Genomic DNA, 24,671 nt, shown 5'->3' on the forward strand with positions numbered 1-24,671 from the left:
CTTCTAAGTTTTTTTTAGGACTGTTTGGATTTAGAGAAGTAAGCCAGATAATAATTCCTAGTCACATGCGTCAATAATTCAGTTATATATCATTGGGTTACTAAAATATATCCAGTAAGAATATCCGAAATTCCATAATTATGCGTATATATCAAGCAAGTGCTGGTGTAGTTGTATGCAACGCCTCTACGCCTTTCATAACTTGACGTTCTATGTCATTCCAAGATTAATTTTCTTGAGTATACTTAGTGAAATTTCGCGGAACGCATCAGAAACACAAACAAGGGAAAACAGCAGTGAAATGTTACCAGTACTGGATTCCTGCCTAACTGTTGTTGCTATTGATTTATACATTTATTAGACAAAAAAACACAAAAGTTTCCAATGTTCCTATATTTCTCCGCTTTGTGCATACATCAGCCCATACATGAATAAACCGACGGCATCCTGCATGTCTGGCAAAAAGAATGACCTTTTTAAACTTTTTTCACTCATCACCACCAACACAATGTCTCTGTCGTCAGTACACTGTTAGTTTTATCCAAACACAAGTCACCTGGCCTTGAATCTATTTTTTTTCCCTCTTGTGTCACTTTTCTTCTTTGCCACCGATATTTCTAGAGTTACCATTCATAGATATTATAGACTTTCCTCTCTCAATAATACAGTGTACCAACCCGTCTAAGTAATTATACCCTATCCCGCGTTGGAGCCGCCCTCATCACAATTATCATTATTTTAGGAAGGAAAGCAAACAGTAATCATTATCAAATAACAAATCGGGTGCAATGGCACATCTTCAGAATTCTCGTGGGTTAGCACACGCTCCTCCAGAAATATTCGAGTTCTCATTGAATTCGGTTCGTGAAACTGGCTCTATCGATATAGCTGACTTCACCATAATCGGATCAACTTTGGTTAAAAGCTCAAACCTAATAAAACATGGAAAGAGGCTTGAAAACATGAGTTGGCGGATCATGGGAAAGAATTTGGTTACTGCTGCTAATGGACCTGACTCTACAATCGCGAATAATACTTCACCGTCATCAGGTAATCAACAGCGAAGAGGTTTGGATCCTACCTTAGTTTTCAACAATTCAATAAATCCTGAATCATCTGTCCCTCTGCTACCGCGAACTCCATCAAAATCCTCATTATTAAGAAAAAAAAAATATCATGAAAAGGCACTCACGCTTTCTGATTTCAGCTCTATTGTTTCCATCGTCACACAACCATCTCTTCAAGATGTTTTCCATGGCCAATGTCATTCGAAAAAAGTACCCACCAGCTCAAATACTAATACCAGCATCTCTTTGAATTCTCAGCTACTGTCAGGAAGTTATGGTAAATCTTCAAAAATAATGAATAGACCAAACCTCATCAAGCGTAATCTGCTGTCGAAGGGGAAACTTACATTATCTTACAAAAATAATAATTTCAGCATAATCAATAACTCACATAATGCCTCAATTTACTCATCCAAAAAGAATAAAAATAGTTCTGAGCATTTAATCGGGACACCTGCCAGCTTTTCAAAAAAGAAAGTTTTGTCAAATAATACGGAAAAACAGCAACCTGATAAGATTCAACTAAAAAAATTTCAACTTCTGGCTAGAGATAATGTCAATGAATCGGTGGATTCCTCAAATAATCAGCAATACCAGAGCTCAAGTAATAAAGTGGAGGCCAACAATAATGATTGCTTGTCTTCAAGAAGCTCATCCAGAGATAGCAAGGGCCCAGTTTTGGTCGCGAGGAACAATATCAGAGCGATCAATCCTCGTGACGAAATCAATATAGGCAGCAAAAAGAAGAGTGGAGCAATTTTTTATTTGAAGCCAGAGAATGAAAGTGAGCAAAGCTTGAGCAGCTCTAATCTTTCATCGAGGAAAAAGAAAAGCCCGAGTAAATTGCAAACGGTACCAAGTCTTTTCAGCGGCTCTAAACTAAGAGATAAACCCTCATCTGGTAGTATTAATAGTGAGGATAAAGTTCACGAAGATTCCCATTCGCATTCCAGCGACTCTGATTCAGATTTTGATATTTATAGTGATGATGAACATCCAATCACCAAATTTGAAAGCAATGATTCCTTTACTGAGAAACTTAGAGAATTGAAGAACCAAGTTGGTTTACCAGATGAAGTTATTGTGTCGAAACATAATAATGCCAAGAGTTCCGCTGGTCGGTTATTTGGCAAATCAGATAGCCATATCACTTCAATGTTAAACACAAAAGATAACCATAACACAAATCTTCCATTAACAAACAAGAATAAATCCAATGGTGACAGGTCTTTTAAGTCTCTAAGTAAGAAGACCTCAAAAGGACTCATTAATAGCTCAGACACCCAATCTATCGACTCGACGAAAAGACTTCTCAAACGTCAGTCGTCACTTTTCCCATCCAAAAACAACAATAACACTACACCAATTATTTTTTCTGATGATTCTTTCTCCGATGATGAAGATGATTCATTTTCTTCGACCAGCGATGATGAAGATGATGAAAATGATGAAAATGACTTCAGCAACGATAATTCGGAAGGGAAAGCTCATTTTAAAAATGCCAAGAAGACCGGTATCAATGGCTCAGCTAAATACGGCCGTACAAAAGGAGGGCGGTCTAGAAGTATTACGGATGATGATCTTGTTGACTATAGCGATGAAGATGATATAGAAGATGATAATGCATGGACTGACGATGATGATGGAACAAATGGTAGTGGGAGCCAACGTAGTGAAGGCGATGACATAACTCTGATCCTATTTACAAAGAAGGGACAAGACGAATCTTACAAAGAGCCACAAACTATCAAGAGATCTTTATTGTCAGGTCTTTTCTTGAATGATCTTAATAACCATCAACAGCAAAAAGATATTACCGCTACTGCCGTGAATGGTGTTAATGACTTGAAGGATCTTGCAAAAAGAACCACTAGCAATACGAGTATGAAGAGAAATAGTACTTCGGGATCTAAAAATGAGAATAAGAACAAGAATAAGAATAATGATAATAATAATAATACTAATAGTGATTTAGTTGGTAGCTTGATCAATGGTTCGAAAGTCTTGTATTCTGATACTGGAGGACTTCATTTAGATTTCAATGATTCAATCCATCATCATATTACCAGTGAGAAAGCCGAATGTAATAATGGGGGTCAAAATCAACAACAATTGCAAAGTAGGAAATATTCTTTCTCAAGACCGCCAATGGCCCGCAAAAAATCAGATGTGACTAATTTAAGAGACTTGAAATCACAAGCTTCTAGCACTTCATTAAGCGTTCATACTATGACACAACCAATTATAGTCAACTCTCCAACTGTTTCCACTCTCACAGCAACAGATGTCAAAGGATTAGATGGTGCAAGCGACAGCGAAACCACGGCAAGCATTACCGCATACCCAAGTGAGAAAACTCTTGTTAGGTCTTACAGTAATGCAAGCGCCGATATCATTAATCCACAGGCATTGTTGCGGAGCAATTCTAAATCTTCTCAAACTTCATTCACCAATCTTTTTGGAATGGTTCAACAATTTCCATTATTTAGGAGTAGTAACAATGAGAACGAGCATGAAACTGATGAAGCTAAGGTTGCAAGACTTAAGCTGGATATTTTGAGACAAAGAACTTACTCGCTGGGCAGTGCAAATCACCATCTTCAACACCCAAGTCATACTTTAGAAACATTATCTAATGCCCCTAAAGCGGCTAAGTCTTTACTAAATACTGCATATGCTTCCCATATGTTCCATCAACAATTACCACCAGCTACGGCAGTGGGTGGAGCTTCTCAGAGATTGGATAACAAAGTAATGAGAAATAGTAACTTGGGAAGTCAGGCCCGCCAACAATCTCAGCAATTCCACCCTCCACCAACAAATCAGAACAGAGAAAAAGTGAGCACACCAAAACCACCACAAATGAATGATACTTCAAGAAATGGACTGAATGATAATGCATTGGTTGCCCCTGATGATACTCAAAATTGTTTGGCAGTTAAAGAAGCAGATATAAGATCAATTGTTTTTGGGAAGTACCACAAAGTGAAAGTTGCAAATAATAATCAATCGCGAGATGACACGAAAAACGAAGTTGATAATGATGATGAAATAAATAATTTTGAAATTGATAATTATCATAATCGTGGGTGGTGAATAACTTTTTTTTTTTTTTTTATTTTGGAGGTATACGGAGGAGAGATAGAATTATCAGATATAATCGGACATATGAAATGAAGATGAGCTATATGATTGCTTTATATCTATTTTTGGTTTTGATGCATTTTTAATTGATCAGAATGAACGGTCCACGATCAAAAGCATGAACAAAAAGAAAATAACAATAAGGACCTCATCCTGATAGAGCCCACACCACTGAGTTATTATTATAGATATCCTTTTTGATTGTGGCAAAAAATCACAGCATAGCATCCTAAAATTCATACCATTCGCGGTTAATTTTGCCGCAGAATCCTTTTTTCTTTTTGGTCTTCTAAACATTTTTTTTTTTTTAAATCTTGTTATATTTCCTTTTTAAGAAGGCTATGATTATTATCTTTTTCTTCATCTTCCTATTCTTATTTGTATATTACAAAGTTCGGAGTACATTTTTTTTTATATTTTCTTACGATAGTTATGCCTTTTTCTTCTTTTTTTTTTTTGTTTGGAAGTTCTAGATTTTTTATTTTGTCAAAGGATACGAAACGAAAATAAAGTACAATATTAATATTAAGGTTAATGAAATGATATTTTAAAAATCCATGAAACCCAAAAGTATGATGTAGACAAAGAATCACCATGCTTGTAATGACAGTCAGACTTAAAAATTACACAAATACCTACACGAGGGCAATATTATCTTTAGTTTTCCTCGAGAATACCACAAAAATATGTTTAAAGAGCTTTTTTATGCAGCCATCAACGTCAGCGCTTGAATACCCAAGCTTGGAAAAACGACTCAACTTGTGTAGTTATATAATTCTCTCAATTCATACCAATCAAATACTCCCAACCCTGCTGCAACAATATTATTGAATACTCTATTTTTGAAGGTGAAAACTTTGGACTGTTTCTTTGACAATGCCTTGGCTTCGACGCCCATTGCTACAAGAAACTTGGAGACAACCTCTTTGTTTGTTCTTCTCATCACCTCTTCGTGATCTTTTTTCCGTTCTTCACTTGTCGGAAATTCTGATCTGAAAAAACCTGGGGGAGTTGCTGGCAAAGCTGATACCTTATCTTGTTTTTGAAGACGCTTATTTCTTTGTAATTGTAGTTTTTCTTTCTTTATTTGGCGTTTCCGTAGCTTCTCGGCTTTATTTTCTTCTTTGTGGGTGCATGGAAGCATAATTTCACGATACCGGTTAGTGATGGGTTGAGTGGTATCCCATCCCGGACTCATTAATTTCAAACCCATTGCTCCAATAGATTTCAAGTATTGACACTTTTCACAAGGGGTTCCATTCTCCTCCATACTTTCATCTTCATCTTGTTGATCAAAACTTGCACTTGAAATGTCACCAATACAGAGTGTCGGATCTATTTCAGGATTAGAAGATTCAAGTCGTTCACAGACTGCATCAAAGGCGCTTTTTTGTAGCCTGGCAAACTCGTGTTCCTCTATATCTACTTCATTTCTTCTAAAGTCTTGATTAGTCCATTTTTTTCCTGATAATGGGCATAAGGTTAGATTTATCGGTTTCTTGGAACGTATTAGTTCTTCAATAAGATCGATATTGAGACTCCGAAACTCTGGTAAAGCCTGTGAAGGTTTATGATTTGAAATTCTTGGAGAATCTGCAGTGGCGAATGGACCTCTTGGGTCTGGCAACAATGTAGGAGTTCGATTCTTTGGGACCATAATTGTCAACTTATCTTTTATTATGGGTGATAGGGCGGGTACCGACACAGAATTAACAAAATTCATTGATGTATTATCCATTATAGAATCATTACCAATAATGGTTCTTTTCTTTTTGCTTGGCGAAGGTGAGCTGGGCTCTTTTAAGCTTGGGAATTTGACGGAATCATTGCCTTTGAATTGCAAAATCTTCTTCCCTTTATACCTCCTATCATTAGACTTCAACCTTTTCTTTGCAAGACTAATTTTGGGATTAGTGATTAATTCATTGGGTCTTTTTCCTAGTATATATTTTGTTTCAGTTAATGGAGTATACATCCCCCTGGCTTCTTGGATGATAGTTTTATCCAGTTCTTTGGCCGGAGAGATTTCCGCTACTTCACAAGTAATATGTCCTAGATCATGTTTTTCATCTGTTCCTCCTTCCTGATTCATGTCAATATTAAAGATACTTGTTTTTATTTGATACTTATTATTTTCACTTAGGCTACTATTAGGGTTTATCACTTGGTTAACTTCATCATTCGATATTACACTCTCTTGCAGGTTAAGCGCTGAGTCGCCATCATTGCCATTTAGTGGAAGATCAATTTGCGATGAAAACACAACCAGTGGGAAACTATTACCCATTCTGAAATCGATACTATGTTGAGAGGGAGGAATATTTGACGGAGAAGCCAATTGTTCGTCATTTGCCTGCCCTAATGCCTCAGCCTCTTCTTTTCGCGATGACAGCTGTGATTGCGAAGGTTGAATATTTTCTTTTTCATTATTATTGTAATCGATATTGTTATTTTCAGATTGTTTCAGACTTTGCGAGAAAATATGGATTGAACAAACTTCTTCTGCTTCATGATGATTCGGTTGACTGTTGATCAGCTCCAAACTTACTATATCCATCGGCATTATATTCCCTTTAGATGGAGATTCTGGATCAACCTTTGATATAGAAGACGGCGACAATATATTATAGTCATCATCATTCTCATCCTGGTTAGCGCCCAAGCCAGATACCAAACGGGTATTAGTAGCTTGCAACCTCTGATTTTCGCGTCGCAATTTTTCATTTTCTAGTTTGGTTTGGCGTAGTTCTTTTTCTAAAGAGTCTAATTTTCGCTGGACAGTGGCTAGTGATGTCTGGAAAGTGTCAAAAACAAAACGTGATTCTTTCATCATGGACCGTGACAACCACAAATATTACCATGATAATCCCTCTTCCCATGTTAAATCATCATCAGACATAAGTCGCGTTTGTAATTTAAAGAACCGTGGCTGCATAACCTTTTTTCCTAACCGCACCGCTTTTTCCCACCAAAAAAATTTTTTTTACTCTGAACAAGTTTTTTTTGTGATGGCAAAACTACATTAAAATTTCGAATCAAATCATCAATTCAAATCACTAACTCAAATCGGAAGTTCAACACTTTTTTAGTCATAAATAACCAGTGACTTGTTTTAGTTTAAGGCACATTCCTCCCAATTAGTACTATCACCTTATAAATAAGAACTTAGTGCGTTGTGACAGCATTACAGAAGTCACTTTTTTTTCATACTTCTGCCCAGAATTTCTCTTATAAGTCTTACAACAGAAAAACGACCAAAAACAAACCAACTTAGTTTCTGCGAAAAAAAAACACTCACATAAGAATAAGTCGTCTTTGTGCATATAACTTTTTTCTTTTCTTTCTTTCTCCTCGTATTCTAGGAATAACTAAGATTTTTACCTCTCAATTCATATAGCATATCTCTAATGGAGGCGCAAATCCAACAGGCAGTGGAAATTGCATTTAATCCTGCCTCAACGCCTCAATTAAAGCAACAAGCCCTTGAATTCATTGATGAGATCAAAGCAACAGAAGATGCATGGAACGCATGTTTGCCAATCTTGTACTCTGATCAAGCGCCAGACACTGTCAAGTTGTTTGTGTTCCAAATCATTGATTCTTCGATCCCAAGCTTGACCGTTGATCAGTTGGATTCCCTAAAGTCGTTGTTATTGGAATTTTTCAAGGGAATAGTAGTAAATATCGATGATTTGTCTTCTACAAGTTCAACCTTCAGCCGACTGGGATTTTTGAAAAATAAGTTGGCAACCACTTTTAGCTACATGTTTTACTACTCTTACTTAAATATTTGGCCAGGATTTTTCAAGACCTTCATCAAGTTGATTGAGAATGATGACAATAATAAACTCAGAAAGTTAACAATTATTGATTACTATCTCCGGATCCTCTTATCCATTCATTCAGAAATTGGCGACCAATTATACCAAAATGACCCCAAAACTGTCGAGGTGTCTAACAACTTGAAAGATGTAATTAGAATGAATGATATGTCCAGCATTGTCATGAATTGGAAATATATTATCGAGTTTATTGAATCTAGCAATAACACTGATGACGAAACTGTTGTTGTACTCAAGACTCTCTTTAAGGTGATTGGGTCTTGGGTCGGATGGATTGATATCACTTTGATCATTGGCGATAAGTTTTTCTTGGACAATTTCTACAAGTTTTTCGAAGTAAAGATGCTAAGAGATGATATCATTGAATTGTTTATGGAAATAATTAGTAAAAAAATGCTGCTGGACAAAAAAATGGAACTTTTGCAATTGTTCAATATCAATCAAATTATTGCCACATCAATGAGCAAGCTACAGCTTTTGAAATCAGAAGACTTGGAAAACTCAGCTGACGATGTGAATTTCTATGAACATATCTCTAAATTGATCAATACCACTGGTATTGAGTATTTGATTATTATTGAAAAATCGGATTCAAGTATTGAATTGAAACAATTGGCGTTCACTAAACTTAATGAAATTTTGCCTTTCTTCTTGGAAATTTTGCCAAATGACTATGATGATATTTCTTTGCAGATTTTTGGATTTATTTCCAATTTCTTAACCATCTTGAAGAAGATTCGCAGATATAATAACACTGAAATCTTGGATATTTCCAACTATAATGATTTCCTTGAAAACTTGCTAACTAAAATCATAATCAAAATGAAGTATGATGAAGAAGATGATGGCTTGGGCGATGATGAAGAAGATGAGGATGTCAGAGAGTTTGAAGAAATGAGATCGAAATTGAAGGTTTTTCAAGAAGCAATTTCTAATATTAACCCAGATTTATATCTCACCACGGTCAATAACATCATTAATGAAACTTTATTCAAACCAGATATGGTTAAAGATTGGAGGACTTTTGAATTGGGGTTGTATGAATTGACAAACTTCAGCGAAATTTTAAGAATAAACACCATGAAGTTACCAAAGAATGAAATTAATAAGCTGAAGCCGTTTTTACTTTTCCAAGGTTTCTTGATTGATTTAATCAATAAGATGGGGAATATGTTAGTTCAATTAGATCACCCATTGATTCAGTTGTCATTTTTGGAATTGATCACAAAACACTATAATTTCTTTATTAATGGACCTCCATCTTCCGGTGTTTCTGATACTAGTACCAAAAATTTCAATGAAAATAATGTATTGACTAACAATATTTTGGAAATCATCAACTCCAAGTATGGTTTATTCAACAATACTCCAAAGGTTCAAAAAAGATGCTTCTATTTGTTTGCTCGGTTTATTAAGTTGACAAAGCCAAGACTAGAAACCTCAATTCTCAAGAATCTTGTGGTGAACTTGACCCAATCTTTGCTTCTTATCAAGGCGAAAATTGATAATAATAGCAACGATAACAAAATAATCGATCTCGAAAATGATGAAGAAGTTCCAGACGACGTGCTTTTCGATAATCAATTGTATTTGTTTGAGACTGTGGGTTTGTTAATCTCATTGTATGATGGGGATAAAAATGAAATTGCCGAGATGATTGATTTGGTATTGAATCCTATTTTCAATGATTTAAAGCAATGTATGGATATCTTTGGTAATTTCAGTTATCCTTTGGACCAACAACAAATCTTATTGCAAGTGCACCATTGTATTACTGCTATGGGAACGTTTGCCAGAGGGTTTGAACAACAGCAGGTTTTGAAGAATTTAACGGGGACCAAAGAGGTGGTGGGGTTAAAGTTCAAGAACTCTTGTGAAGCTTCTGTGATGATTCTTGAACAATTCAGGAACTTTAGAATTATTAGAGACTGCGTCCGTTTCTTATTTAGTCGGATGATGCCAATATTACAAGGTGATATCCGTGGTTATTTAACTACTTTGATTTCTATAGCCTTGGCGAATGAAAAGATGAGCAGTGGAGAATTGATCAGTTTTGTCAGTTTTATCAACCAGATCATTTATCTGTTCAACAAGGATGGTGAATTTTATGATTTATTGAACGAACTAGTGGGATCGCTTATTGATAGAATTTTCAAGACTTTGGAATGTCAAAAGATGATGATCGATGCTAAGATCAATGATGATAGTGTGAAGACTGATAAGAAATCTGATCCAATTGTTGTGAATTTGAAGTTACAAAGAGTAAACGTTGTTAAGTCATACCTTGGGATTTTATTGACGATGATGAATAATCATGTGTTCAGTGTTTTATTGAATGACATTAATCAAAAATGGTTACCACCAATTTTCAATTCTGTGTTTGAGTACGTTTGTGACGTGAAGGATGCGATGGTTTGTAAATTGGCATTTAATGTGCTACAGATGATGGTTGAGTTTTTGAGTGGGGGAGTACTTGCTGATAAGGAGGATTGTTATTATGTTGTCAAAGGAGGAGCGCCACTTAAGGTTGACGGGGTGAATGAATATTTGTTGAAGCAAAGTGTTGCAGTATGTTTTGAAATTCCGTTCAAGAATAGTGATTTTGATTTGAAGGATGGCCAGAGCCGATTGATAATCAATGAAGTGGCGATGTTGTTGAAGCTGTTGTGCAAGTACTACAATGATGTATTTGTGAAATACATGGTGGATGTTTATTTTGTGGAGATTAATTTGCCGGGTGAGGTTGGTAATGAGTTGATGCAAGCGACGATGAATCTTGGGGATAAGGAGTTTAAACAATATTTCATTGGGTTTGTTGGAAAGATGAAATAGTTACACGACGTGCTTACATTGAAAGGAGCGGTGGGTGCGTGCGTGAAATAGGGATTTAACGCAATGTAATCAAATAATAATAATAATAATAATAATAATAATAATAATAATAATAATAATAATAATAATAATAATGATTATTGATTATTGATAAAGGCATATAAAAAGTTTTTTAGCATTTTTTTTTCTTTTTTTTTTTTTTCTATATATATATATTTATTATAATAATAGTAATGATTATACTAATAATAGTAATGGTTATACTAATTTGGATTACATGATAATGGCCTTGTGAATGTAGGGTTGCAATAATAATCGTTTATTTGTATGGTAAAGAGAACCGATTGGGTAAAATTAGGGAGCCCACCAGCTAGGATGCACGGGTAACTTGCCACCAGTAATAATAGATAATAAGGGTGGGTGCCAGTGCAAACGAAGGACCCTATTTTTTTATTGATTCTGTATAATATAAAAGAAAGGTGGGCAGCAGCCGGATAATAATCATACTTGCAAAAGAAACAAAAGGCAAAAAGCAATCACAGCTATTATTATTATCATTATTAGATTGCAAAAAGAGGAAGAAGAAAAAAAAAAAAAAGCCGGAATTTTTCCCTGTGTGCGAACAAAGCAAAAAAGAAACGGGAGAGGCAACAAGAAAAGTGCAAAATTTATAATTTAAACAACACACCATCACCTACTTTTACCATCTTTCCTCTACATTCTCACACAAAAGGGGGATCAGATACATACATATAAAACCAGCGAATAATAATAATACAACATATTCTTCCATAGTGTCTGGTTTATCACTGTTATTATTATTATTATCGCCTCCTCTAACCATCACACCATTATAGTCATTCTCTACTTAGTCACCCTTAAATCATGAGCCACCAACTAAACAACCCAACAACAACAACAACGACAACAACAACGACAACAACAGCTAATGACAGCAAGCCTCCTGCTCCTTCCAAGGACCGCCAGAGACTCCCGTCAGATGCAAAACACTATCCAGTCTTCAACTTTGGTGCTGGTGCCGTTGCCTCAAATAGCGCAAAAAGATCATGCCTGACTGCCAACACTACTACCACCACCATCAACACTACCACTAAGACTAACAACACTGCCACCACCAACAACAATAATAAAAACGGCTCTTTAACCTCTTCTAAAGATACTTCTTCCAATGATACCCTCATGATCGCTGCCGATGAACCAAACAAAAGAGCCCGTCTCGATATCGATGTCGACATGTCTATTTCCTCCCTGGCATCAACACTTCTTGATCGTCATCATCACCACCACCACCACCACCACCATCCTACCAATATTACCTCTTCAACATCAACATCCTCATCGACGTCTCCTAGTCTATCATGTTCCCGTGAAGGATCTCCAAAACAACCACCTATCCCTGGCTCTGCTACCAATAATATTAATAATAATAATAATAATAATGCATCTGCATCCACCACCTCATCGATCAAAAATAATACTTCGACCGACGCCAACTCCTCTGCAAGAGACCCTTCTAGCCGCTTCACCACCTCTGCATCTTCAGCAACCCGTCGTAAGCGGTCTCAGTCATTACCAAATATCACATTTTCCCACCGTCGGTACCGTTCTCAACCAGCTGCTGCTCTCAATAACATGGTTTTCAACGCTTCTCATAATAATCCTGTATTCACTATAAAGACCACCAACGATGGAACCGGTATTAACAATGCTGTTAACAGTCAAGGGTCTCTCAAACAATTTTTCAAAAATAACAAAAAACGTCATGGAAGACATCACCGTTCGCACAATAATCTCAGTTTTAACGGTTCAGATCCTAGTCATGCTCAGCTACCTCCAGTAAACACACAATCTCTCAGAGAGATTGATTTACAAGAGATCTTGAAAAACCCGCAACTTCGTCATGACATTTTGTTTGATCCCCAACTTCAGTTTCGTCCAAATTTAGATGGCGAACGTGGCAAACGAAAGAAGCAAGTTGTTGATAAATACTGGAATGAAGTCGAAGTTGAATGCCACGAATATATGAAGGTGTCCAACAAGATCTTGACTAGTGACGGGTCTATTGATATGGTTGGCAATCTTTCGAAATTCCACAACAAGTATTCGAAGTTGCCTAAATTATTCAGCACCCTTCGGGATATTTTGATCACTTTGTTACCATCGAAAGATCGAGCAACGGTTTACGATGTGATGGATGTGGATTTATTAGTCCAACAGCTCCGCAAAGGGGTGGTTGATTTTGTATCATTAGCTAGATGGTTGGCCAATGTTTTCAAATCTCATTGTGCTCCAATGCGTGATAGCTGGGTTGATGAGATGACTTTGAAATTCGTGGAAGCTGATAAAGAAAACTCGATCAAAAAATTGATTGATGGTTTGCGTACCATCTTTTGTATCTTGGAGGCAATGAAGTTGGATGTCGCCAACCATCAAATCAGGGTGCTTCGTCCAGCGTTGGTGGAAACTGCTGTCGATTTTGAACGGGACTATTTTAATCAAATGATCACCAGAAGAAACTTGAACATTTCTGACTCGTTGAATTGGTTTACCAAGTACTACAAATTGGAAATTTCCGAAAACCCAAACAATAACCCTCAAGCTCCAGTGTACCTTCGAAACGTTACAATTTCCGCGATTATCAAGCTTTTGTCTTGTCGTGAAATGACCACTGAATTCCCATCATCTTTGTCATTTGACCATTCCAGACTAATTCTTTTGCGTGCCGATGTCCGTCAACTAGTATGCTTACAAATTTGCTTGTATCTTTACAAGCAATTGGTTTCTACATATAATGCAAAAGACCCACTTAAGAAGTCTCGTCTATTAACCAAAACTTGCCTCCAAGATGTCAAGAGAGAAATTTTGGCGGTCATCACTGATGAAAATGGTAATGTGAAATGGACCCGTAACATCCCATCTATTGCCGTCCAACTTGCCAAGAGATCAATTATAGACCCAACTAGTGTAAATTCGTCATCTGCCAGTACTCCACCTCCATCATCTATCGTGAGTTTTGCGCATTCTTGGTTATTGAAGCAAACTCAACCAAGAAGTGATGTGTATGGATTAATGGAAGATAGAATTTTCCAACAATTGAAGACTCTGGTGAGTGACATTCTTGAAAACACTAAGATTGGAAGTTCTACCCCAACTTCTGCTACCGGTGTCACTTTTAAAGGCATTCCTTCCCCATCTTCCGCTACCAATTCTGCTGCTGCAGCCAGTAGATCTGGTACCGGTGCTTTAATGAGCAGCTCTTCAATTTCTAATAATGCCAGTGGATATACTACTCCGACCACCCCGGGTTCCGCTAATGGTAATGCTCAATTACTGGAAGAAATAGTCTCATTGAGTAGCCGTTTATCAGTGTTGGCCAATTTCCACTGGTCAGTGTTTGGCAACCATTATACGGAAGCCATTAAGGATATTGAGAACTGATGACTCTTATTGATTATTATTATTATTATTATTATTATTATTATTATTATTATTATTATTCATGTTATATTTTTTTTAATGCTTTTTTTTTTTTTTTTTTTAATGTTTTCGTTGACTCGGTTTTGATTTTATTTTATGCTGTTTTATTTTGATTTCACTTATCATGTTCTTTATGTGTGTGTGAACGAGAACTTCTAGAAAATTGTTTATTAATATAGTTTTTCATCACTACTACTACTACCCATCAGGCATTTTTTTTTTTATTACTATTATCATTATTATTATTATTATTATTATTAGGCTATCGATTAATTTATTTTGCTTACTATTTGCACATTTTTTTTCTTTTCCTTTTCTAATATACTTTCCCGTTCTCTTCTTCTACCTCTATTACTTGTTGTCATTCGCTATACTAGAAACCAGGTATGCTGGGTGCTTCCACAATCTTCCTCCAATGACAAGGTGCCGCTTACCAATCACCAACAGGGGGTGCCACACAGCACACATCCCTGGGTTCGCAGTTTTCCGTTTTTTTTTTTTGGCTTTTTGATGCCGTCCCATCGCCAAGAGGATTTTCACCACATTAAGGATTTTTCCGAGGCCCAGAAGTAGCTAACAAAAGAAAGAAGGTTACCGAAAAGCAATAGGTGGTGAAATAATCCCGCAGTCGTGATATCTCAACTGATGGTACTCAAAATAATATACACCATTGATATGTCAAAGTATATACAGAGAAGTAGTAGTAGTAAGTAGTGGTGATGAGAAGAAGAAGATTTATCAAAAGTTACCCGGATAATACACACAAGATGCCACCGATACGGCATACACCTGAAAGTTTCACCGGACAGGCAGGCACATCATCTCTCATCACCAATGATGACATCAAAAAACACCAGGTTGGGCGCTTATCTACTCTGGGTCCTCCCATTTTTTTTTTTTTTTGTATTAGCTTCTCAAGTTATCACTCTATTATAATTGATAAATGTCATTCGACAAGCACCTTCCGGTGGTCAACAATAGCTTGTACTCCTTGAGTAATGCCTCCAACTCATCGATAGCGTCGATCAACATCAACATCAACAACATCGCTGATGATTCTCATAATTTAGCTGCCAGCACTATGTACAACCCTATACCCTCCACCACTGGGCCTGGTACCGCTGAAGACATCAGTCCGACATTATTACATCATTGGAGCCACGGATACTCTGTATTATCTATTGCGGTGTCTAAAAAACACAATATATTATTTGCAGGAACCCAAGATTCCAAGTTATTGGCGTGTGACTTGACAAATTTTCAAACCATTACCACCATTGATACCGAACATAATGGCTCAATATTGAACTTGAAAATATCAGATAATGAGAAATACTTGTTTTCGACCTCGTCCGATTCGTTGATCAAAATATGGGATATTTCAAAATTGACAGCTACCAAGTCGGGAATCTTTAAAAATTCTTACCCACTAATACAAGAATTAACCACTATTTACTCGTTACTTGATGTTGGCGATATCTTCTCAATTGCGTTATCGCACAAATTGAATGTTTTGTTCTTTGGTACCCAAAACGCCTGTATCCAATGGGTCAATTTATCGGATAAAAAGAATTTCATAAAAGTCAGCAAAAAAACCTTGAATAAGTTACCATTCCTACGTTATGATAAATTCTTCGATTCCAAACCAGGGGTTAGGGGTCTGGAAAAGAATTTTTCCAACGAAATCAATGAAAAAGTCCAAAAATATTCGGATAAGCTCGAAAAAACCAAAAGCAATTTGTCATTGATCGAAACCCCGTTGAATAACGTTATTCCATTTGCCCACAACGGTTTCATTTATGACATGAAGATTGTTCCTAGCTCATTGTTTCAAGGTAGCAATTTCCCTAACCATGTCAATATAGAGAAATTTAGCGAGTATTTGATCTCCACCGCTGGTGATGGGTTGGTGAAAATATGGGGTATCTATGACAAGGTGATTGAAAACGGACCGCAATTGAAATTTTTGCATGAGTTAGATAATGAGGATCCTGTATTATCCATAACTATTAATGGGGTTTTCCTATATTGTGGGTTGACCGACAGTAAAGTTAAAGTGTGGGATTTATCTACCCTTCAATTAATAAGATTGATCGACAAAGATAATATGGGAGAAATCAATTCGTTGGTGTACTGTCCAACTTTGAATTGTTTGTTCAAAGGAACAGAAACAGGCTGTTGTCAGTATAGCATGCACATCAGCTCAGAAAACTATGACAACAACAATGATGTTACTGTTGATAATGGTGCAGTTTGGAAATCAAAAGAAAAGCTGATTCTCGCAGTGGATATTATATTCAATTCTAATAATACTGATATTTTGGTCACCGCAGGCCAATCTGGGATTTCCATCTGGAATTTGCCAACAAGGAACAATAATTTCTTTTCCAACACCAACCAGGTCATCCTAAATGACCAACCTAATTTGGACATGCTCAGTAACAATCATATGTTGAAACATTTATCGACATTTATCAGTTTCAAAACAATCTCGAAGAGACCAGATTTGTACATTGATGATTCTAGAAATTGTGCCAATTTTTTGAATTGTATATTAAAAAGTTACGGGGCCAGTGAAACCAGGTTACTACCAGTGGAAAACGGTAACCCTGTGGTGTATGCCCTATTCAAGGCTAATGGGCCAGAGGTGGATAATTATGAACGAACTCCGAGAGTATTATGGTACGGACATTATGATGTTGTGGAAACGGAGAATGATAAAGGTTGGGACACTGATCCATTCACTTTGACAGCCCAGGATGGATACTTATATTCCAGAGGGGTCAGTGATAACAAAGGTCCGGTATTATCTTCCATTTTCAGTATTTCTGAGCTACATACTACTAAGAAGTTGAACTCCGATGTGGTGTTTTTGATTGAAGGTGAAGAAGAATCAGGGTCCTTTGGTTTCCATAAAACTATTGGACAAAATAAGGAATTAGTTGGAGATATTGATTGGATTTTATTTTCCAATTCGTACTGGCTTGATGACTATACTCCTTGCTTGAATTATGGTTTACGAGGATTGATTAGTTGTGAGGTTGAAATGCACAGTGAGAAACCAGATCGGCACTCTGGGGTTGATGGGGGGATTTCGAGAGAACCTACCATTGATTTGATCAATTTGTTATCGACATTAACTGATAATAGGGATGGCCAGGTGCTTGTTCCTGGGTTCTATGATCCAATCTTGCCGATTTCCGAAGAAGAATTGAAGTTGTACCGCAACATCATCGAAAATGTTGTTCCTGACACCAAAAACCATACTGATTTGAATATCAACAATTTGCTCCGCAAATGGCGACTTCCATCTTTAACAATTCATAAACTACGAGTGTCTGGTCCCAAAAACTCGACCATCATTCCTAAGGTTGCCAGCACCACCCTTTCTTTGAGAATTGTTCCTGATCAAAACATCGACACAGTGAAATCCAGTCTTGTTAACTATCTAAGGGACAATTTTTCAAAATTCAACACCACCAACATCCTTAAAATCAAGATCATGAAGAAAACCGAACCGTGGCTTGGTGATCTAAATAATGATTTCTATAAGATTTTGAACGACGCTATTTCCGAGGTATGGAATGTCCAACCATTGTACATCAGAGAAGGAGGGTCGATTTCTTCCATTCGATTTCTTGAAAAATTCTTCAATGCTAATGCCGCCCAGATTCCCTGCGGCCAAAGTTCTGATAATGCCCATTTGAACGATGAAAGATTAAGGATCACTAATTTATTCAACTTGAAGAAAATTTTGACCAGAGTGTTTCAACAAGTGCCATTGAATGATCACAAAAACCAAGTTGCATTTGAACAAGAAAATTATAATAATGATGGAGCGAAAGATACTGACGAGTTTGCATTTGAAGGAACTGCAATAGAAACGAAGAAAAAACAAAAGACTTATGAACTCGAAGAGTTTTTGAATAAACTTGTGATTCATTAATTATTTTTATAACATTTTACTCCCTCAACTAAGGTAAAAAATTTTAAAACTATACTATACAATATAAAACATACTGCACGAATTTTTTTTTGGAAAGTATAGTTTTAACACCAAGTGAAAAGAGGAGGTTTAGAGGTTACCGGCTCAAGCTTTTCTACAATCATTCTTTTAGTGGCTTGGGTCTTTTTCATCAAAAGACCCACTCTATAATCTGTATCAATTGCACCAGGTTGCTTTTGAGGTGTCCAATTTGTAACACTTTCATTACTTGTAAGTTGTTGATTCTTGGTCGATTCGAATGCTTGGTCACTGATGACACCGTGGAGCAATTCTGTCCAGCTAGATTGTAAAATATTTAATTCTTCTAGATCCACTTCGTAATTATCTTCAAAAGGATCTTCATCATCAGTTTTCCCGTTGATCGATATTAGTGATGAAATCGGGATTTTCGACTTACCATCTATTGGAGATCCTTCATATACCTTGTTTGATATTGAACCATTGACACATTCATCGTGTTCGAGCTCAGGAATCGTACCAATTTTACTCTTCATAACTTTCTTTTTCGAAGAATCAGTTACATTACTTGGGTTCAAATAATGTACAGATGAAAGTGGAGAGTTGATTTCCCCACTCACTATTGGCGTCTTAGAAATGGTAGAGATTGGCACTTGAACCGGGATTTCAATTTCATCATCTAATACCACCACCCGGGTTCTTCTAGCTAACTCCAATGGACCCTCGCTCGGATTCTTCAAGCATTCCACCACATTGAAAGCTTGACCTTTCATCACCGCCCATTGTTTTTTCCACATTCTCTCTTTGAAATCATCATCTCTGGAAAAAATCTGACGGAATAATACTTTGCTTTCTTCCCACCATGCTACCGAAGTCAATATTGGTAAAAAATGCTTCCTAGTATTTTCAGAGAAAGGGTTGCCAATGATTTGTAAAGGAAGAAATAACCAACCAAATGGGAACGATCGCCATTCATCGGGATGTTTCCAAGGCCAGGAAAGACCAGAATCAATAGCACCTATTTTAAGTTTGGGGGTTTTAATTGCTTCCCCAGTGACCGAGTTAAAACTATTGACCCATTCAATCCCAATCATCCAATTATCTAATCCTCGGTCAGTATTTCTAATAATGTAGTCCAAAATCACCAACTTCTCAAGTTCTTCTCGAAATTGTTGGATAACCCCAGGAGCCCATTCGAAATATAATTGCTCCGAAATACCCTCATCATCCAAGTATTCATATACAGGGAACTTAGCTTGTCCGTTTCTTTGATTACTTCCAGGAAACGGGAACTTTTTAAAAAACTTGTCTGCTTCCATGTACCCGTGTAAAAATAATTGGAAAGATCCAACCTTCTTGGGGAGCTCAAGCTCAGTGTATTTTCTTCTAGTAAAATATTTATAATAAAAATTAGGTGACGATAGGAAAACAGTATCGGAGTAAGGAACGATATGAGTCTGTAGTTGACGGTCCAAAAGACTGGTAGCCGCTTCACAAATATAACCCAAATTGGGTATCAAACAACTTCTTCCAAAGAAAAACGGGAACAAGTTTCTATGGATCCATTTTGCCCATTTTGGAGACAATGGACCGTACGGTTCTTCATCCTTTGGTTTGAAAACCCCGACAATCTCGCGGCTAGTGCTATAGATAAAATAACTTCCGGAAGAGCCAGCAGGGATTATTTGGGGTTCAATATCAAATTCTTCTTTCGCTGTTATTGCGTCTTCAACAATAGCATCAAATTGTGCTCTTTTCGTGGGACCGCTGTTGAAGAGTCCTTCTGGAGGCATATGCTTTAAAGGTGGATATTTGGTGCATTGCTTGAATACCGAATAATATATTTCATTGGGTGCTCCTTCAATCGTTGTAGATGACTTGACGTACCAGTGTGGGAATTTCGAGGAAAGCAGGGACTTCCAATGAAGAACTGCGTCATTGATAACTTTTATATCCAATGATACCAATGATTTTGATCGTCGAGTTTTCGAATGGGACTTAGTACGTGGTGATGGTAAGCTACTGGCGCTTATTCGAGGAGCTGTAACTGGTGTTTCTAGTGGAGTAATGATTGATGGAAGAGGTTCTGATACCAGCAGATTTAAAAGCTGATTATGGAAAGGATTTTCATGCTGAGTAGGTACTAATCTGTCCTTTGTTAATTGTTGATAATCCAATGATTCAGAGCCATTCATACTGATTTTGCGACGGGCGACTCTCGTGCTGGTTCCGAATTGTCTCTAATTTGCTTAAAATGATCGAAAGCAAAAATTCCTTATTACTGCCTGTTATGCATATAATTGGTTTCTTATTATAAAAAGATATTTCATAGAGATGTTTGCAAAGCTTTTTTGAGAAATATTGATTGCTGATGGGACCTTCCAAATTACGTGATGGGATCGATGCCTGCACGTGTGTATGTGTGTGTATGTGTCTCAGATGGAGCCTTTTGAATATTATGGTGATCCAAGTCACCAGTGTTGAATCAGTAGTCAAAGACAGGGAAAAAAAAAGAAACAAGTATGTTATTTGGATGATTATGGTGAATAGTTTCTTATGCTGATGATGAAGTTTTTCTATTAGGTAGGAATAATTGTCAATCTTGTGCATGCGCGACGTCTTGTTGTAATAAAAGCAATTTTGTCCACAATGCTTGGGAATACATACCACTAGGTATGTTCGACCGCTGGTTTATATCATTCGCTAGCATATTCTTACGATAAAATCATCAAAGAAAATTCGAGCCAATTGTAAAATATCAATAAACATTTCTGCCTTGTTTTTTTTTTTTTTTTTCATCATATTGTGCCTGCAGTGTAGTGTAACTCAAAAAGAGAAAAAAAAAAAGGTGGTTCTATATACAAGATCTTTTGAAATAAATGAAGAGAAGAAACAGACTTGTTTAAAAAATAGAACTGATGACCAATAAAAGACTTCACTTTCAGATAGATTTTTCACCTCCTATGGGGTTTCATCACGGCCTCCTCGATAGGATCATTCGCTTGTCCGGTAGAAAATGGAGATTCTGATTTTTCTTCTTTCACTTGATTTGGTTCTTTGGTGGCTTGTTCCTGTTCTGGTTTCGTACTATTATTGTTGTGCAAGCCTCCGGTGATAATATTTAATCTCTCCTGTTGCTCCTTTGTCAAACCAGGATTCTGCAACAACGAACCTTGTCTCCAGCGTTCATCTGCCTGTGCTGCCAATATTTTCATCCTCTGCTGCCTGATTAGATCTCCTTGCAACTCTTCTAATGTTGGGAAATCAGGTCTGGTTCGGCGTAACCACATCATACACTGTGGTGGAAGGTCCTGTGAGGTTGCTGATTGTTCATAATGTGGTGCAGGGTTACGATATTCAACTATACGTCTCATTCTTTCCTGGGATGATTCAAGATAGAATTCCCAGTATGTGTTGCCTTTGAGATCATACCCTTTTGGTGGTGTTAATAGAATTGGATAAATCCTTTTGGATACACGATATTTATACCAATGGAAAACTTACCGATGAAAAACTTTTTGCGGAATGGGATGCTCTTAAGTGATCTCCATTTGAGCCACAAAGCTTTATATAGACTGACTTTGCCTTTGAGGAATTCCATTTTATTGGGTAGTATGGTATTTATTACACACACACTCTCTCTCTTTGGATTCTGGAAGATTGCAATTTTTCTTTTTTGAGAGAAGACCCGTAGATTTGGAGCATCGCTTAGTTATTGGTGGCGTGCTCGTAACCATGCATTTTTATCCATTTTTTTTCTTTGTTTTCCACCCGTCTTTTTGTGGGTTACCGGGGGGTTGCGCTGATAATCATCTTGAAGAAGCTATCCTAATATTATTGCGAACTGTATTACCTGATCAGTTATCTCAGATTATCGACCTATTAAAGCTAGACCTCAGTGGCATGATGATTAAAGTATACAATAACTCTTCCAGCGCGCCTTACCCTATCTCTTATCTATATGACAAATAGATCCCTATGGGAAATAGGAACCGATATTCGTTTCAAGACACAGCGAGTACTACTATATAAAGCCCCCACAAGGTCCCCCCCCTCCCCCCGTCCTTCCAAAAAAAAATTCTGTTCTTTATCAAAACACAAATAACAATAACCAAAAATATTAAAGATGGCCGGTAGTCAAACTAAACTTATTCACTGTGACGACGAGACCTCAAGGGTCCCTGATGTTGCTCCACCAATCAATGTTGCTGCGACCTTCAAATACCCAGAAGACCCTGCTAAGCTTGTTACTGCTGAAGAAGTGGAAAGTGAGGAAGGATGGGTTGCTAATGGTAGCCCAATTTACTCTCGTATCTCCCATCCAAATTCCGAATCTGCTGAAGCTCTTATGACCGGTTTCTTGGGCCGCCCAACTGTGTTGTATAACACTGGTCTTGCCTCTTTTAATGCTTTGCTTTTCCACTACCATCCTAAGAGAATCTTTTTTGACAGATGCTACCATGGTTGTCACGGAATGGCTAACTTGATGACCAGATGGGGTGCTTTGGAGCAACATACCTTGAGCGACGAAGATCTCGACAAGTACTTGCAAGCAGGTGATTTGTTGCATCTTGAAACCCCTGTCAACCCTGATGGTACTTCTTTTGACATCTCTTATTATGCTCAAAAGGCCCATGAAAAGGGTGCTTTCTTGTCTGTTGACTCGACATTTGCTCCTTATCCTTTGCAAGATCCTTTTGCTTTTGGCGCTGATGTTGTCATGCATTCCGGTACTAAATATTTCGGTGGTCACTCTGACTTGTTGGCTGGTGTTTTGGTGGTTAAGGACAGCAAAACTAGACATCAACTTTTGGAAGATAGAATCTATCTTGCCAGCAACATTTCTAACTTGGACGCATTTTTGTTGCTTAGATCATTGAGAACTTATGAGCTCAGAATCAGACAACAATCTTCAAATGCTGAAAAATTGGTTAAATATTTGGCTGATAAGAAGGGAGAGTACAAGGTTTTGGACAAAATTTCCCATTCTTCCTTGCAAACTGAAGCTTTTGTTAAGAAGCAATTGCCTAATGGATTTGGCCCAGTGTTCACTATTGAAGTCACTGATGCTGAAATTGCCAGAGTATTCCCTTCAAAACTTAAGTATTTCCACCATGCTACTTCTTTAGGAGGTGTTGAAAGTTTGATTGAATGGAGAGCTCTTAGTAATGCTGACGCAGCAAAGACTATCCTTAGAATCAGTGTCGGGATCGAAAATGTCGAAGATTTGATCGAAGATTTTGACCAAGCCTTGAGATCCTTTAACTAATCTTGCTTTTTTTTCATATATTTTTTTTCAGATACAAACCAATTAATGACCTTTTAGATAGATACAAATCAGAAAACCTAGAATAAAATATAATTCGGCAATTCCTTTCTTGTAAACCAAACTTAAATGATGAAGCAATATCTCCAGGTTTCTGTTTGGCTGTTGTGGAATATTTTTGCTTTTCTGAGGATGGTTGATTGATTGATGTTGTCATTTCACTTCACAGCTACCTTTTTTTTTCCTGCAGAGAAAAAATAAAATATAAAAAAAATCTTTAAAAGGGCAATCAGTTTCTTTGTGTGTTGGGGAAGAGCAATCGTCTTTCATTCGTTAGTGATAGCTATTTAGATACCTAGGGTGTTTCCATATTCACTCCCGCCTCTTCAGAACTGTGACCCAATTTTATTCGGGAAGTGCTGTTTGCAAATCATAAATAAGCCTTTACTGACTGATGAGACAAAGAGCTAACAGCACGCAAATCAGGCTTGCGAATCAGCCGCCGATACACATCCAGTTGGTCAACAACGCTGGCGATGCTTCTTCAGACTCTGTTGGCGAAGGCCAGGACATCGCTACTGTGACAAGCCCCTTGTCTCCTTCGGGTCAACCATGGGCCCGGAATCTCTACATTGGTGATTGCACGTTGGTCCGAGGATCAGGCGCATACAGGTATGCTGTGTGGACCATCACGATCGAGACTTCTGCCGGTAGTAAGTACACCATCTACAAGCGTTACAGTGACTTCGTGAACCTTCGGGAGTTGTTGATACGGTACTTCCCAAGGAACAAGCCAGAGGTGCCCGACCTACCCCAGAAGCGGTTCTTCAACAACCTTGACAACGACTTCTTGCAGAAACGCCGTATGGGGCTTGAATACTTCCTCAGCAGTGTGATGTTGAACCCGGTGTTCAGCCGCAGTGCCATCATCAAAGAGTTTGTGTTAGCAAAATGATTGTTATTAATCGCTGGCAGTCCAGACACTGCGTTCCCTCTAGATCAGACCGCCTGACTAATGCCGGCACCGGTCACCCGGACTGCTGCCCCCGATGCTGACA

General features: G+C 37.4%; 9 protein-coding genes across 9 annotated transcripts; 6 read left to right on the forward strand and 3 right to left on the reverse strand. All coding sequences in view use genetic code 12, as the record gives it.

Moving 5' to 3' along the window:
- Window positions 1-788: 788 nt before the first annotated feature.
- On the forward strand, window positions 789-4,163 carry DASC09_046840 (GATA-like domain-containing protein; the record flags this gene model as incomplete). Its single annotated transcript, XM_064998283.1, has 1 exon — window positions 789-4,163. One exon carries the CDS (start codon window positions 789-791, stop codon window positions 4,161-4,163), a length of 3,375 nt encoding a protein of 1,124 aa, XP_064854355.1.
- An 802-nt stretch (window positions 4,164-4,965) lies between these two features.
- DASC09_046850 (uncharacterized protein) lies at window positions 4,966-7,044 on the reverse strand (the record flags this gene model as incomplete). Its single annotated transcript, XM_064998284.1, has 1 exon — window positions 4,966-7,044. The coding sequence occupies one exon, from the start codon at window positions 7,042-7,044 to the stop codon at window positions 4,966-4,968; it is 2,079 nt and encodes a 692-aa protein (XP_064854356.1).
- Window positions 7,045-7,618: 574 nt separating this feature from the next.
- Window positions 7,619-10,885, forward strand: LOS1 (Ran GTPase-binding protein LOS1; the record flags this gene model as incomplete). Its single annotated transcript, XM_064998285.1, has 1 exon — window positions 7,619-10,885. The coding sequence occupies one exon, from the start codon at window positions 7,619-7,621 to the stop codon at window positions 10,883-10,885; it is 3,267 nt and encodes a 1,088-aa protein (XP_064854357.1).
- Window positions 10,886-11,770: 885 nt separating this feature from the next.
- On the forward strand, window positions 11,771-14,344 carry SOK1 (Sok1p; the record flags this gene model as incomplete). The annotated part of the gene is made up of 1 exon (XM_064998286.1): window positions 11,771-14,344. One exon carries the CDS (start codon window positions 11,771-11,773, stop codon window positions 14,342-14,344), a length of 2,574 nt encoding a protein of 857 aa, XP_064854358.1.
- A 982-nt stretch (window positions 14,345-15,326) lies between these two features.
- On the forward strand, window positions 15,327-18,329 carry DUG2 (glutamine amidotransferase subunit DUG2; the record flags this gene model as incomplete). The annotated part of the gene is made up of 1 exon (XM_064998287.1): window positions 15,327-18,329. The coding sequence occupies one exon, from the start codon at window positions 15,327-15,329 to the stop codon at window positions 18,327-18,329; it is 3,003 nt and encodes a 1,000-aa protein (XP_064854359.1).
- A 104-nt stretch (window positions 18,330-18,433) lies between these two features.
- LSB6 (1-phosphatidylinositol 4-kinase LSB6) lies at window positions 18,434-20,542 on the reverse strand (the record flags this gene model as incomplete). Its single annotated transcript, XM_064998288.1, has 1 exon — window positions 18,434-20,542. The coding sequence occupies one exon, from the start codon at window positions 20,540-20,542 to the stop codon at window positions 18,434-18,436; it is 2,109 nt and encodes a 702-aa protein (XP_064854360.1).
- Window positions 20,543-21,301: 759 nt separating this feature from the next.
- DASC09_046900 (uncharacterized protein) lies at window positions 21,302-21,948 on the reverse strand (the record flags this gene model as incomplete). The annotated part of the gene is made up of 2 exons (XM_064998289.1): window positions 21,302-21,780; window positions 21,852-21,948. 2 exons carry the CDS (start codon window positions 21,946-21,948, stop codon window positions 21,302-21,304), a joined length of 576 nt encoding a protein of 191 aa, XP_064854361.1.
- Window positions 21,949-22,473: 525 nt separating this feature from the next.
- DASC09_046910 (putative cystathionine beta-lyase) lies at window positions 22,474-23,616 on the forward strand (the record flags this gene model as incomplete). Its single annotated transcript, XM_064998290.1, has 1 exon — window positions 22,474-23,616. One exon carries the CDS (start codon window positions 22,474-22,476, stop codon window positions 23,614-23,616), a length of 1,143 nt encoding a protein of 380 aa, XP_064854362.1.
- A 451-nt stretch (window positions 23,617-24,067) lies between these two features.
- YPT35 (Ypt35p) lies at window positions 24,068-24,568 on the forward strand (the record flags this gene model as incomplete). Its single annotated transcript, XM_064998291.1, has 1 exon — window positions 24,068-24,568. One exon carries the CDS (start codon window positions 24,068-24,070, stop codon window positions 24,566-24,568), a length of 501 nt encoding a protein of 166 aa, XP_064854363.1.
- Window positions 24,569-24,671: the final 103 nt, after the last annotated feature.

The sequence above is a fragment of the Saccharomycopsis crataegensis genome (assembly GCF_037102585.1).
Source record: "Saccharomycopsis crataegensis DNA, jcf7180000000084, whole genome shotgun sequence".
Classification (NCBI taxonomy): domain Eukaryota; kingdom Fungi; phylum Ascomycota; class Saccharomycetes; order Ascoideales; family Saccharomycopsidaceae; genus Saccharomycopsis; species Saccharomycopsis crataegensis.